The sequence below is a fragment of the Mustela putorius genome, unplaced genomic scaffold, assembly GCF_011764305.1.
Source record: "Mustela putorius furo isolate JIRA1106 unplaced genomic scaffold, ASM1176430v1.1 tig00001130_pilon_pilon_pilon, whole genome shotgun sequence".
Taxonomy (NCBI): domain Eukaryota; kingdom Metazoa; phylum Chordata; class Mammalia; order Carnivora; family Mustelidae; genus Mustela; species Mustela putorius.
Genome location: NW_025421584.1, coordinates 2,920,047 through 2,935,975, shown reverse-complemented (window position 1 = coordinate 2,935,975; position 15,929 = coordinate 2,920,047). Strand labels below are relative to the sequence as shown.

The 15,929-nt window shown below is 40.6% G+C and overlaps 1 protein-coding gene across 3 annotated transcripts in view; it reads right to left on the bottom strand.

Moving 5' to 3' along the window:
- The window catches only part of USP6NL (USP6 N-terminal like), a 166,960-nt gene that overhangs the window by 27,511 nt on the left and 123,520 nt on the right, over positions 1 to 15,929 (bottom strand). For all 3 annotated transcript variants that reach the window (XR_006608808.1, XM_045087431.1, XM_004757966.3), the window contains 5 exons: positions 13,346 to 13,453; positions 7,516 to 7,625; positions 4,897 to 4,945; positions 3,267 to 3,387; positions 417 to 511 (listed from right to left, as the gene is read on the bottom strand). Coding sequence is in view for 2 of the 3 variants with exons in the window: in XM_045087431.1 (XP_044943366.1) it covers positions 417 to 511; positions 3,267 to 3,387; positions 4,897 to 4,945; positions 7,516 to 7,625; positions 13,346 to 13,453 (483 nt within the window). In the remaining variant the exon portion in view is untranslated. The remainder of the gene's footprint in view (positions 1 to 416; positions 512 to 3,266; positions 3,388 to 4,896; positions 4,946 to 7,515; positions 7,626 to 13,345; positions 13,454 to 15,929) is intronic.

Here is a 15,929-nt window from a genome sequence, read left to right as displayed (position 1 = left end):
TTTTGATTCTCTACATTTTACAGTGAAGCATGTGTGCTTCACTAAATTACCATGTTTTATAGTACAGCACGTGTATGGTTCACTAAGGACGAGTCTGTATGACCCTTAAAGTATTTTTGGTGCAATAAAAAGGCCTCCAAAATTACCGAGAGATCATATGTCTTTAAAAGCTGCACCATTTGTATATATCATCTGCAAAGAAATGGTCTGATTTTATGAGTGAGGGCTGTGATGGTTCATCAATACTAAATTCCACAAATCTCATGCTCTTCAAACACCTGGGAATTACAACTGCATAGTAAATGAAATGGATAACACTGCAAATCAATAAAGTAATTGGGACCAAAGGCTGCACTCAATTCTTCTAGCTTTGTTCTTGATGTAAGTGGGTACAAGTCGATGTCACATCTACCTACCAAGTGTTGCTTAAGCTTGGATAGAAATTTATTCAGTATTTTTTCATGATGTTCTTGAAACCTCAAGAGTTTAGGAAAACCTTGAACAAAAAAGCCTAGAATACAAACATAAAAACAGTATTTCATAAACAATCGCAACAAAAACCCCTCTTTCAAAACGCAACACATTTCTTTCATTTTTAACTGTCAGTAACAGCAAAAATCCAGTAGTTACTAAGATACTTGTCCTCCTCACCAAGGAAATGATTGTGTGTAAGCTCTGGGTAATAAAATTCGCAATCTAGTACTTGTTTGCTAAAGATCTCCTTCAACCTTGTAAAAATATAAAAGAGAACAGACTATTTCTGAATCAAAAGGGAAACTTAGAAACCAAGAAAAAAAATGAAAACTGAAGCCATTTATCAGGACTGTCTGTTCTCTTCAAGTATCTTAAAGCATATCTTAAATGTGCAAAACTTTTTATAGGTTATTCTAATCTTGAGGACTTATTTTGTTTTATTGTCAATACGCTACATAACAAATATTTTATTGCTTTTTTTCAGGTTACTCTAAAAGCTTCATTAGTATCATGTCTCCAAAGTTTTTACCACTTTTTAATCCCTTCTGTAATATTCAGCTAAGACATAATGACACTAATGATCGATGTTGTATCAGAAACTGGAGTTTATCCCATCTCCTTCTACAACAGAATCTCTTAAGATCTCTAGGAAGTAACTAATTGTAAATGGTTAAGTTAGTACCGATTTCGTGTATCTAACTCATGGACCTTTATGTCTATTCTTTCTTACGAGTTTCCTTTCAGAGAGTCTACATGATCCATTAAAAAGATCATACACTCAACAGATTGATCATTCCTCCACATTAGTTATCTTCACCCTGGGTTTTATGTAGCTTTGACAGATGTTAAGAGCTGGCCTGTGTTTTTTAAAAAGCATCTAGGGAAGTGCTGCGTGTTCCACAAACCCTTCTGGTATGTTCATGACATGTAAGGGCTCCTCAATCTTTTTAACGTGCTTTCTAAAGAAACTTGGTTGGTTTGCTTGAGTCACTCCTTCTGCCAGACCGATTTGATCTGGGAATCCCATATTTTCTCCCCACAGAACATCTCCTTCCTCAACAGGGAAACTGTGTTCTCCCAAGAACCCAAGAAACATCCTTTATGTGTAAAAATTTCCAGAGAGAGATTCTGTTTCTCCCATAGTAACATTTTCTGATGTCATTAAAAAAAAAATATGCACGTATGTATCTATCTGTGCCACTTTCGTGGTCAGTTTGATAGGAATGGGAATTAGAAGGATTTCAAGAAAAAGTCTTATTGTGAAAAAGGCAATGCCCTCAGTAATAAACACTAGCTCAAGGAGAGCTAACATTACTTCACTTGTTAGCGATATCCCAGGCTTGATATTTTAAAATCTCATTTTCTTCAGCCCTCACTTTATGCTGTCCGTTTATAAGTGACATCGTTCTCAGGTAAAAGATGCAAAGAGCTGAGGCAAGCCTCGGTGAGAAAACTCCATGGGCCGACCTACAAACAAACATCTCTACATACACACGTCAGCAAAATAGTGACCTACGCTGCCCTGTGAATGCAAATATTAGGGTAGTAAAATTACTATTACTTTCTAGATGAGGCTGGTGACCAACGCCGAACGTAAGCTATCAGGTGTGTTCAAAAGAAATGACCTTCCTAGACTTGGGCAGTTTGCACGTCATTACACACTATTGAAACTGCAACATTGCTCTGCACTTCCCATACAGACCACAACACCATTCATTCCACGGTAAAGCAAAATAAAGGTGGATGAGGGGGAGTTATTTTTCTTCAAGATGCCTGTTCAAATGATACTCTCGGATGGCAGTTCGATACAGTGCGTCTTACCTTTGGAGTCTCTTGATGGGATGCAAAGTGTCCAGAAACAGTTATCAGTAGCGGTATTCATTTAAAAAATATTCACAAGGAAAAGTGAGGGAGATGGCGAAATGCGTGTGCGAGCGCATGCACACACACACAAACACACACACACAATACCACCCCAAAAACCACATGGTAAGAATGTGGAAATTAATAAACTAATAAACTTTGAAAATGTTACAATATCACTATCAACACGTGGCAGGCTCCTCACGACCTAAGGCTCACTTACAAATTGAACTTAGATGATCCATTCTTCAAGTGATTCATGTTAAAAGTTTGTTTTTAACTTGGTATTATCACATGGATGGCACTTTGCACTAAATGGGCAAATGCCACTTTCATTTCCCGAGGAAGATGCAATCCAAACTCTAAAGCTTCTGGTATAAGCTTGGCAGATGGAAGGGAAAGGTACTTGAAAACCATCTAACTTGAAAACCAAAAACTCACGCAAGTTTTGAGAGATTAAATAATGAAGAACCCACGACATGTTAGCAGCAGCATTTTATCGTAAAATGGAATCAATTTTATGGCTAGAAGAACCTAAACACGCATTTCACTGAAGTGATCACTGCATGACAGTCTAAAAGTCTTAGTCAACAGCATCTTTTATTTCTCCAGGTAACAGAGCTTTCCTAAATTCCTCCAAACCTACGTTAGTTTATTTTGACTGGGAGCAAGTAAGGAAGGATTTCAAATGCCAACAGTGTGCCTTGACGTAAGCACAAAGGAATATAAATGTGGACAGAAAAGTGCAGCCAAGTTCAATATCGGCGGAAGTAAGAAGTGACTCACAAACACTGACTGACTGAACGGCCCCAGACATCCCGTTTCTGTGCTTTACGCTCCCACACATCTTCCAAAGTTTGATTCTGCTTTAATAACCTTTTTCTCCCTTCCTTGTTTACTGCTTTTGGTAAACTACAGGGCTTTCTTACCATGCATGGCATGTTTGGGGCCTGAGAATAGTTTGACCAGGGCCCAGAAGGCATCTTCTTCGTTCATATACATAAGGAGCAAAGCTGTGATCTGGCTCATCCCCTGACAGTATCCAACTTCCTGAAGATAAATGAGAACAAAGAAACTGGGGATTTTAAGATCCAAATACATGCATACCCACACGAAAAACCTGCCCACCAAAACAGTCAGAAAATGCCTGAACAATTAAATAACGGACAAGTCTACAGATAAAGACTACAGTTTCTACAACATGGAGCTACATCTCATTGAGCTATACATCAAAAATAAATGTAGAACTGTGGACCAAGTGTCAAACTACATGTATTTTTTTTGTCCCCTATTCAATACCATTATACCTTCTGTAAAGAGGACGAATCGTTTATTTTTCCTTTGCATATATTATTCTCAGTTCAATATTCCCCCTCTTTGTTCAAATGCTGGCAAGCTTCTCTCCTGTTGCAGCTCCTAAGTTGCTGTCTCGTCACCTCTGATTTCCCAGCCCTCAGAGAGACACATTTTGGGATACCCAGCCAGTCCATGTCCCTTCTCTGAGAACTGCCTACTCTCCCCATAGTCCCTGCTTATAATGTGGCCTCAGAGTTTCTTGTTTGTGCCATATGAACCGAAGCTGATGGAGCAGAAGAGGTCACTTGACCCAAGGAGAACATAACTGCTAATCACATACTCTCTCCAGGACAGCTGTAATCAGACGGTAAGATGGCATTTAAACAGAATGGTCATGTTGAGTCTGTGGGTGCAATTTCAGCCATGGGAAAACCAAAAAGTAGGCAAAGAAAGCAATCTGGAGAGAGAAACAGTGGAACAAGCAGTTTACGGAGATAATCAGTTACCATGTGGCCCCAGAACAGAAGAGCTACAGAGTGTGTAGTACTACTTTCTCAGCGAAGGCTTCTCACTTTCCAGCTCCAAGTCCCATGAGGCCCAACTATTGCTTCTTTTCCATGAAAAGGCCTTTAGTAACTCTTATTTAACTTGCCCTAATTGGAAATTTCTTATAACTTAGAGGTTTTAATAGAAATTACACACCCAAGATTCAAGGTTGTCCTGCATAGAATCTACTCAACAAGCATCTAACGTCTGCGTTAGGTTCAACACTAACTGGTCTCTCCCCAAATTATTATCTCCCCCTGAATGACAGGTATGTTAAGGACAACATGTTCTATTATCAGAACGTTTACTTTTAGCCTACTCTGAGGGTTGGCAAGTAGGTACACAAGGTCTCCTCTTTGGCCCTCGCTGAGTAAACAAAACGTGACCTTGAAACGCAAACTCCCAGCGGGTGACGAAGAAAGAGCAAGGGTCAAGCAAAAATTTATCTGCCCACCGACTTCTTAAAACTTCTAGCCCTCCTCACAACTGTGTAAAAGAAAAACAAGGTAACAAATAACACCACAACAGAGTAATTCAGAGAAAGGAGGAGAATGAGAGCTTTGCTGGTATACAGTGGTTTTTCCTGCTTCTAAATCAGCTCTGTTCTGAGATCCCAAGGTCACCAGAGAAGCTTTGAAAAGATCCACAGAGGCAGGGGTGCCCAGAGAGTTCCCCCCAGCTCCTCAGAAAGACCTGAGTGGCTGTGCTCTGACTTACCGTGTTATAAATCGAGTACGCAGCGAGAACATGGAACAGTGACTGTTGCCTAGAGAAAACAAAGTTCATGTTGAATACATTTTGGTTATTTCACATAGTTTTAAAATTACAAACTTAAAAAAAATGTATAATAGTAAATGCAGTCTGCCAGAAAACAGATAATCCAGACAAAAGTACTACTGTAATAAAGAAATGATCCCAAGCTCAAATGTACACAACACTCTGTACAGTCTAAATTTTTTATTTAGATTTATATTAGATTTAGATGACATTCTTTTTTTTTTTAGGGGGTGGAGGAGCAGAGGGAGAGAAAGAATCTCAAGCAGGTTCCATGCCCAGCACGGAGTCCTGTGAGGGGCTCGACCTCCTGACCCTGAGATCATGATCTGAGCCAGACTGACGCTTAACCAACTGAGCCACCCAGGTACCCCTGGCATTCATTCTGATACAATTTATGCCAAAAAACCATCAACGGCTTCACAGTCTCTTCAATCTGTTGCCCTCCTTGCAGTGAAGGAGAGCAAGCACCCTCACTGAAATCATCCCCATGGGAGCAGGCAGCCTGACAGAACTGCGGAGGCCCTGGGAAGCCTCAGTTACAGTGGCCGCTAGGCACGAGGGCTGCGGCATCCTCTGGGAGGCTATGGATGCTCTCCACCGGCCACAGTATCTAGTGCTCTCTCCCACAGCCAGGATGCTGGGGTCCAAGACTCAAGGGGCAGAAACGGGGATGACTCTATCCACTATTTTCCCTAGTGGTCCACTAGCAAAATGCTCACTTCCCATTCCGTCAGCCTTAAGCTCTGCTGGTCCAGGACTCCTAGTTCCAAAGAAAGAAATACTTTCATCAGGAGACACAATGATTCCACTGAACTGGAAGCCGAAACTGCCACCCAGCCACTTGGAGCTCCTTGTGCTTCCGAATCAACAAGCAAAGAAGGAGGTGACTGTACCAGCTAAAGCAAATGAGCCGGATTACGAAGGAGAAACTGAGTTGCTACTATACACTGGATGTAAGGAAGAGTAGGCCTAGTTCGCAGGAGAATATGTGGGGTGTCTCTTAGCACAGTGTGATTAAAGTCAATGGAAAACTATAGCAATCTAACTCAGGCAGGACTGCGATGGTCCAGAATGAAAATGTAGGTTGCCCCACCAGGTACAGTATCATGACCAGGTGCCTGTGGAGGACAAAGGGAATATGAAATGGGTGGTGGAAATCAGTCATAACTACATACCCAGCCACAGAAATGATTAGGGGCACCCGGGTGGCTCAGCTTGTTAAGCGTCCAACTTCGGCTCAGGTCATGATCCCAGGGTCTTGGGATCAAGCCCCACACCAGGCTCCCTTCTCAGCAGGAAGCCTGCTTCTCCTTCTCCCTCTACTCCTTCCTGCCTGCTCACTCTCTAATAAGTAAAATCTTGTTAAAGAAAAAAAAAAAAGAGATGATGATTATAATTTTTGTGAGCATTTCTTCCTTATTTCGGTGTATGTTTATACATACGTCTTTTAAAATATTTTTCCTCCTTCCTTCTCCCTTTTCATCTAACATATTAGCTATATTAGACAGATGTATTATTAACAGTTAATTTTATATTGCAGTATTTAAGTTTTAGAGCGTCAAAGCAAAAGAGTAAACATCACCAAGGACTTTGTATCCTCTTGTGGGGAAAGGGTAAGACTAGTTTCAGTCCCAGGCTAAAGAGTTATATTATGTTAGGTGAAGCATGACCTTGTATTAACCTGTATTTGGAAAGTGAGTTGTCAAGGATGTACTATAATGGTCAGTACACCATTGGTGTCACCCTGGCTAGGGTATAGCTCCCAATTATTCAAAAGCTAACCCACATGGGGCTGTAAAAAAGGCATTTTGTAGATGTGATTAAAATCCGTAAGCAGGATTTGACTTTAAGTAGCAGAGGTGATCCTAGTTCCTAGATCGTCTTGGTGGGCCTGATCCAATCAGATGACAGGTGGTAAGAGCAGATGTGAGGCCTCCCTGAAGCAGTTCTTCCTGTGGACAATAGCTCGGCTCAAGAGTTGCAGGCTGTCCCTGCTGGTGGCCTGTTCTCCAGATACAGGACTTGCTACCAAGCCAGTTCCTCTCAATAAATCTCTGAATACACATCTCTTACTGGTTTCTGTTTCTCATGTTGAACTCGGCCAATACAGAGGTCAGCAAAACTACACTGCTCATGCATAAACTGTAATACTCATTGCAGACATTCACTCCTCATCTGTTTTAGTTTCAGTGATGCATTGGGGTCAAGTTCATAGGGATCTATTTGTCTCTGACCTGGTCCTCAAACACAACTTCCCATTTCTTCACTAAGATTTTAGTAAAAGTAGCTACTACATTTTTAAGAATTCCCAGATCATAAAATGACTCTTTGCCAACCAAATAGCATCTACTATGTCAAAGGCTAAAAAATTTAAGTGAACCTAGACACTAGGTTTCACACAACACGGACCAAACAATCTGCAAAAGCTTAAACCTTTAGGACCTACATCAAAATTATAGTTCACACAAGACATTCTACTCATTCATGTTTTAAGTAAACAAAGACTTTAATACTCTTTATAAATGCCATTTACATTTCATCACCTGAAAGTTTACTTACTTAACACCGTATCTGTCTCTAAACATAATATGGTCCCTAAATGTGCGGTTGACATCAAGGTCTATCTGTCTGATATCAGGTGAACAACCCCGGGCTCTGTGTTTTAATTTCTGAAAAGAAAAAAGAGGGGAAGAAAGCACATTTTTAAGGAAATCAGTTATTGAAAATAATTTTCATTAAAATATGAAATCATAAAATAATTCTTATTAAAAAGCGGTCTTGGTTTAGGAAAGCCACGCCTGTGGTTCACCAATGAACGTGGGAAGGCACACAATGAAGATCTTCCCTCCGAGCCATGTCCCCATCACTCCCACATCCATTCCTTCCCTCTAACCACCACCTTTCCCTTCCCATCTTAACAATACAATTCAATTTTAATTAGGAATGAAGCACTTTTTGGAGTCTGCCTTGGTAAGACTACGTAAAAGCTCTTCACAGCTGAGCCACAGAGTCTACTGGGATTTCTTTTTTCTTTCTGGCACAGTATTTTTGTTTTCCCTTGAACTAATCATTGCCTTGTTTCTTGATCTGCTTCATTTTCTACAGGCTTGTTGCTAATCCGATCCCAAACTCACTTTAAACCACATCCATCTCCCAGGGCGTTGGAAAATTGCAATGGAAAAGATACTCTCTGATTTCAACTTTGTGCAGATGTCTCTCCAGAGCCTTCAGACCTGCTCCAGCCTTGGGCTCCTGGACCTCTGGGCCTGCTGCACAGCTGGGGTCTTGGGGTCCCCCTTCACCCTCTGCTAGGCCTTCCTTCACTTGGGTCCTCTGTCCCCTGCGTCTCACGTCATCTTCTTTCTTGGTTTATTCCCTTGTCCCAGAGAAGCACATCCTCTAGTAGCCCCTGTGGAAGGGTGTATGGAAGATAAATTGTTTTGAAACTTCAAATGTCTGATACTACTACCTCCTTCTTACTCAACTGCTGGGCTGTTTTAGAATTCTAAATTGGAAAATATTTTTGCTCAAAAGGCACTGCCTTTACTGTCTTCTAGTTTCTAGTGTCGCCACTCTAATTCTGGTTTCTTTGTACGAAATCTGTTTTTTCTCTAGAAGTTCGTAGGCATTTTTCTCTCCATGTCCTGAAACTTCACACTTTTGTGCTTGATCTGTATCTATTTTTATCCACAGGGCTGGCACTTGATGGATCTTTTCAATCTTCTAAACGGAGACTCCCGTCTCTCAGTTTTGAGTGATTTCTTCAGTAATTCCTTTGTCGGTTCCTTCATCCCTCCCGCCCGCACTCCCATTTCCTCTTTCTGGAACTCTTATTATTACAGCGTGCAATCTCCAGCTGTCATTTAACTTTCTTGTATTTTCTCTATTAGTTTCCATTTCTTTGAATTTATCATCTGCTTTCTGGGAAATTCCTTCAATTGTTACTCTCAAACATCCTCTCAAATCTTTCAGTTCTAGTATAATTTTTTATAACTAAAAAGCTCTTTGTTTTTCTCAAAGGTTCCTTTTTATAGGCTTTTATACTTGCTTTATGGATGTCATACCTATTTTGATCCCTCTGAAGATGCCTGTGATCATTCTTCTAAGTTTTCGTCTTGCTCTATAGTCTGTTTCTAACACATTTCTTTTTTCCATTTGTTCTCGTGTGTCTTTCTGTTAGCTCCCTTCCTCAAGTGAACAGCAGTATTTCGCTGTCTGCTTCTATTTAAAAGTAGAATACCAGAAAGCTGATGGTGAGCTCTGTGTGCGGAGGTGGGGCTTCACGACTGTGTCTCCACTGCAGAGTGATCCGACCGGGCAGTGTCGCTGGGGTTCCCCTGAAGTCAGTGTCTCTGGGTTTATGTCCCGCGGCTGGGCAGATTCCTCAGAGAAGTTTCTTCTGGTCTCCGGTCAGAAAGACATGCACCTGGCCACCAATGTGATGGGAAGGAGGCCAGCACGGCTGCAGCTCAGGATACGCAGTTCCTCTGCGCCCTCCCCCCCGGGAACATCTGGATCCTCTCCAGCCCAGCGGCCCTGTCGATCATTCTCTCCAAATGGTAAACCTCGGACTTGCGCCGGGGCGGGGGTGATGTCAAGGCTCTAACTCCTTCTGCGACGGACTCTGGGCCACTTCCACGGTTCTGAGCTTCACCTCCGCTCCCTGAAGCACCCGAAGTTGACGCTTACCAAGGATCCTGGAGATTCTGAGATCGAAATCAGGCAGTCGGGGCTTCCATTTTCTTGGGTTTGCTGAGTACAGTAAGTGTCTGTCTGGTTTCCAGATACTGGCAGCCATTCTCTCTCCTGTTTCTTACTCCTCATGGGCTTTGCCTTTACAGAAACTCCCTGCTGTCAGGTTCATGGCATTTCAGGGAAAGGGAGCTGAATGAGGATATTTAATCTCCCAAGCTGAACTAGATAAAAGAGATTAAAATGTATACTAATCTATACTTAACCACGCTAATGTATAATTATGCATCTATATACATATATTATACTGACTCGGGTTACCACGTGCTGGTGATACAGATCTCTGCCTGAATCAACTCCAATAAATACATATGAAAACATAACTGGCTAATTCCTGACTTTAGCTGAAAGCAGGAAGCAGCAGGCTATCTGGAATATGGGTGTCTGTGCCAAGGGTTTTGTAACTCTGTGTACTTTCTGTGTCTTGAGGTGCGAGCTCAGACAAGGGCAGCTTCTGTAGCTTTTAAAATCATGAAGAGTAATCACAGTATAATTCAGAGTGCTAAATACACAGGAAGATATTTATAATATCGGATGAGAATCACACGACCACTAAAATATTACTGTACACTATCGCTGATAAAAGTCAATCCGGAAGATATTACCAAAATTTAGTTTAAAAATGGTAATCTGTTCATTTTTTTTTTTTTTAAGGGCAAGTAAAGAGGTTTCAGTTATTGTTCTACAGGCCTCCTGTTAAAAAATGAGATGTCAAAACATAGAAAGAAAATGTCTGACAGGTCATGATAAAATGTTCTTTACAATAAAATTTAGTTCAAAGGCAGAAAATCACCCAAACACACCTACAGTATCAGCTTCTCTAGAGGACAAGAAAATCCAACAATAAAAAGGCCTCCAGACAGAAGCAAATTTCAGTTAGCAGATAAAAAATAGTAGATCAGAAAGATTATGTCCTAGAATATTTACCAATGAATGTACAGAAAACAGGAAATCAAGCATATTTCTTATCTTAGTGCAAGGAGGTAGAGCAGCTTCTACAGTTATCTCTGAGATTGGGTGGGCCGAGACCCATGAGTGTCATAACAATACAGGAATATACATTTTATTTAAAAAGAAATAGGATCTAGGGAATCTATAATCCTGAAGTGGAAGGAGAGAGGAAACCATTCACATGAAAGCTCCGCGGTATCGTGGTTTCTTTGGCCAACAAGATTATGAAGCCCCAGGAAGGCCATAGGTGAGGTTGTTAGCCACAACAGACAGAACTGCCACCTGTGGGCTCTACCACGACACACACAAGAGACAAGTGACACTGAGGGACACCTGAAAGAACAGGAGGAAGTGGCGGATGAAAGTGCCAGCTCAGGACCAGCGACAGTCTCACCCACCCGAGAAAAATCTTAGTAGTTCTCTTCCTCCTCAAGCTCCCACCTGCAGAGAGCAACTCTGACCACCTTTGGAGAGACAGAGTAAGAAAGAGTGGGGAAGGAAGACCACCAAATAAGGGTGCCAGGAAAACTCAAAGAATACAAATTTTAAAAATTTTTTACGAAAGTGCTAGAAAAAATAACCCTTAAAAAAGTACTGGAAGGCAAGTCATTTCTTTTGCTATTGTTACTGTATGTCTGCCATGTTCTAAATAGATCCCTCATGTCAACCAGTGCTGGGATCATTTTATTCCCTGTAGAAAAGGTCTAAAAGATCGCGGAAAGCGGAGTTCTATTAGAACGTGTGCTGGATTGAACAGTGCCCCTTCCCCAAACTCATGTCTACCCAGAACCTGTGAATGGACCTGATTTGGAAACAGGGTCTCCGCAGATGTCTGAGTGAAGATGACATATGCTGGACGAGGGTGACCGCACGTCCGAGAACTGGCGTCTGTTATCAGGCCAGACACACAGACATACAGACACACACACGGAGCAGGCCATGGGAGGAGGGAGGCAGAGAGCAGACTGAGGCAGCAGAGAGCCCAGGAGTGGTGCCAGCAATGCCAGAATTTAGGAAGAGGTGAGGAAGGACTCTCCCCCAGCCTTGAGACAATCTAGGGACCTGCTGACACCCTGGTGTCTGACTTCCAGCCTCCAGACATGCGAGAGAAGACAGTGCTGCTGTTGGGAGCCACTCAGTTTGTGGCACTAGGAAACAAAAACAGCATGCAGAAGAGTAACTGTCTTCTCTCATTAATTAAACAAGAATTTAATGAGCACCTACCATTTACGACACACTGTGCTAGGTGCTAGGGTTAGATTTTTTTTTTTTTTAAGAGATTTTATTTATTTATATGACAGAGAGAGACCCAGCGAGAGAGGGAACACAAGCAGGGGGAGTGGGAGAGGGAGAAGCAGGCTTCTGCTGAGCAGGGAGCTGGATGCCAGGGCTCGATCCTAGTACTCTGGGATCATGACCTGAGTCGAAGGCAGACATTTAACAACTGAGCCACCCAGGCACCCTGGGGTTAGATTTTATATGTTCTCTCAGACACCATTTTCAATGCTGGCTTTAAGACTATGATACTAAAAGCAAGTACCTAATCAACAGACTAAAATAACTTGAAACTCTAAAACTCTAACACATAAACTCATAGTCTGTGTAGGGCCCAAACAGCTAATTTAAAAAACCTTTTAGACACACAAAATAAGTGACCCTTTAAATTATCCAGTATTTATCATCTTTCATCTTGATTAAATCTTACACATACAAACACATTTCATGCAAAAGGAAAGAAAATATCAAGAGTATTCCAAAGTTCCTTTTATAATTGGTTTGAGTTTATAAACAATTTTTCTTTCATCCATTTTATTCTCTTTATATTCACTTTCTGAGGGACATATTTCAAAAAGATTTTCAGATAATCATTCCTTTCAAAGGTTACTATAAACTTCAAACTTAGAAAGGAGTGTACCTGAGATGACAGGAAGGTAAATGAAATGTGTTACCCCATTTAAGGAAAGCATTACTGATCATTGAGTTAAAAGTTTGACCTTCGATTAACAAACAACAAAACCTAGAGATACCTACTAGGTTTGGAGAAAAATTCTTTTCTCACACCCAGAAGCAAACAGTCAACCACATATAGGCAGCTATTGGACAAACTGAATCCCACTGCTGTTTTCCCACAAAGTCTAGAAGCAACACTGTAGATCTCTTTATTAACACTACATGGGGGGCACCTGGGTGGCTCAGTAGGTTCCGTGTCTGCCTTTGGCTCAGGTCATGATCCCAGGGTCCTGGGATCGAGCCCCACATCAGGCTCCCTGCTTGGCAGGGAGCTTGCTTCCCCCCAGCCCCCTGCCTACTTGTGATCTCTCTGTCAAATAAATAAATAAAATCTTAAAACAAAACACTACATGGCACACACGCAGCTACGCTCAGGTGTTAGTCCACTTTCCTCATGAATATGTCCCAACACTGGTCATTTCAAGTATTTGAAAAGCACTGGACACTTACTGACTGATACAGAAAGTTATCATTTTCCCTGAAGTATTTGTTCACAAGTCAGGAATTACATGGCTCTAAACCAAACAATCAAGAAAATAATAGGCTTCTAAAACTCAATGTAATATCATTTCACTATAACTTCAAATGATACGAATATCTTATATCACCTTGAAAGTGAAAAGAAAGGGGTTTCACTTTTCAATTTCAAAATAACAAGTTAGCTTTAAATACTCACACTATAGAGGTCTCTTGTTTCTTCTTTCATTTTAGGGATCTCCAGAAGCAGAGCCCAGACTTCACCTCTGAGCTGGAGTGGGATTCCTTTGTAAATTCTCCTATGAAACTTGTTGAAATAAATAAATTGAAGGTTATAAATGAAATAAATAAATTGAAGGTTATAAATGACAAAAAATCTTAGACTGAGCCCTCAAATCAACTAATTAATACCTGTTAGTCCTTTATTTTCAAAGCACCCATGATAACTGATACATTTGGACACGGGACACTTGGATCCCACCATCCCTACTTTTCAGACCCTGGCTGGGAGGCATACACACAGGTCGTCAGAGCACACAACAAGGAAAACGTTAAGTAAGCCGAGTGCATGAGGATTTCCATACGGTTACCAAGGTGCTCCTCACACAGCACCATCAGTGTTCTTTTTTAAGGCGTGAACATCTGACTTACACACTCCCTGTTGATATAATTAACTAGTTACATACTTTCTTCCTTTTCCCCCACACATCTAGAAGGCTTCAAATAGCAAACAGATTTCCTTGTCCCCAAACTGTTTTCATGGGAGTGTAGAGAATAGTGTAGCCCTAATATCCTTTCCTGCGGCATCGTCTCTCTGGGGCTTTCCAGAGCCTATCAACATAACATACCCTGTGCTCACGACTCGGCTAAGGTTCCCCCACAATCTTTAGTTCTCTCCCCACTCCCCAACTCCCTGTCCCTCCCCCCGCCCCACACACACCTCTACCCCATACTCCCGTCTCCCTCTCCTCTTTGATTTTGGCAGTTCTCCAGGAATAACCTGCCATCACTTTTGAATGGTACAAGGAATAAATCATCAGTTTTGTCAACTCTTCCGATCCTTGTACGCCGGTCACTCTATGAATCCTAAGACTCCATCTGCTTCTCCATCTTCCTATAATGTATCCTTTCTCCTCAAAGCTATATATTCAAATAACATACAAATCTATTATGGTTATTACAAAGTTGTGCACAATAAAACTTTGAAATTTAAAAGAACATGTCTAAACAAAGAAATGACTAAACAAATTATGGCAGAAACCTTGGGGACTGAGGTAAGAATAGGTACATAATTACCTTCATGATCAAAATAATATATTTGAATAGAATGGCTAAGCAAACAGGATGTAAGTTTTAGTAATTGAAATGCTGACAAGTTATGAGTTAAGAAGCAGAGTTTCAACTACTACTACCCTATACTACCTCACTTTTAAAATTTTTTTAATTTAAAGCTTCAGAACCTAAGTCATGGTGTAGTTTTATAAACTGATGCTGTGACTTAGAATGAGTAGCAACATAGAACAACTCTTGAATTAGGTAATTCCATAAGAATGGCCTTGAATTAGGTAATTCCGTATGGAGTTCTGGCTTTGTTCTTTTGGTATAAACACACTATTCCTCAAATTTGAAATTTCAGAAGATACTGATTAGAATCCTGGAAGTTTTTTTTAACTCATGCAGTAGCTCTGACTAGAAGAATATATACAGCAAAGTTCTGTGTAAACCAAACTCTGCTACGTGCAACATTTCCCACATAGGAAAATAGCTACCACCTTTAATTGCAAACTGAGTGTCATTTAAAAAAAAAAATGAATTTAAGAATTATGTTCCTAAGAAAGTCTATCATCTACATTCATTCCAAAGTCGTAACATTTACCATTATACTAGAAGCATTTTCAATTTATCTCCTGAACTTCTAAAGTAAAAATGCTCTACTCTAAGCATCCAATGTGAGTATCAGAAGGTGTGGAAACTACTACAAAAGAGAAAAGTGAAAGTTTAATAACCAAGTAGAATATGATGACGGTGAGCAGATTAACTTTGAAGGACGTGAATCTCCATCAGGCTGATGTTTTCAATGAGTAAAACAAGAGTTCTGACATGTCTTTCTCACACTGTATTACTTGAAAAGACTTCAGACATTATTTTATTGCTTTTAAACCAATTCTGTATTCACCAACTATATATGTCTATTTTTCATCTTAAAGTATATAATTTTTTTAAAAAATTAAATTATGATTATATTAATAAGAAATAATAGGGGCACTTGGGTGGCTCAGGCTGCCTTCAGCTCAGGTCATGATCCGAGGGATCAAGTCCCAGGCTCCCTGTTCAGCAAGGCACCTATCCCTCTGCTTGCCACTCCTCCTACTTTTGTGTTCTCTGCTGAATACATACACAAAATCTTAAAAACGAACAAACAAACAAACAGAAATTTCTGGTAGAAAGCAAAAATTAATGGACCCAGTGCTACTCCAGGGCTAGAAAAATGAAGCACAACTTTTACTGGTCATTTACTATATGTAGGAAACTATTTTAAACTATATATAGATGTTTCTCTTATTTAATCACATCAACAATTCCATATTTTATTATCCCAATTTTACAGATGGTGAAAGTGAATCACAAAAAAGTTAAGTAATGTGCCCAAGGCACACACAAGACATCACCATCTTTTAGCAAAAGGTATTTATTTTACATTTTATAAAAAACAAAGACCATCTTTCCAAGACCATTTTGCATGTAACTAGTACCCACTGTTCCGCTCAAGTAAACTTACTAAA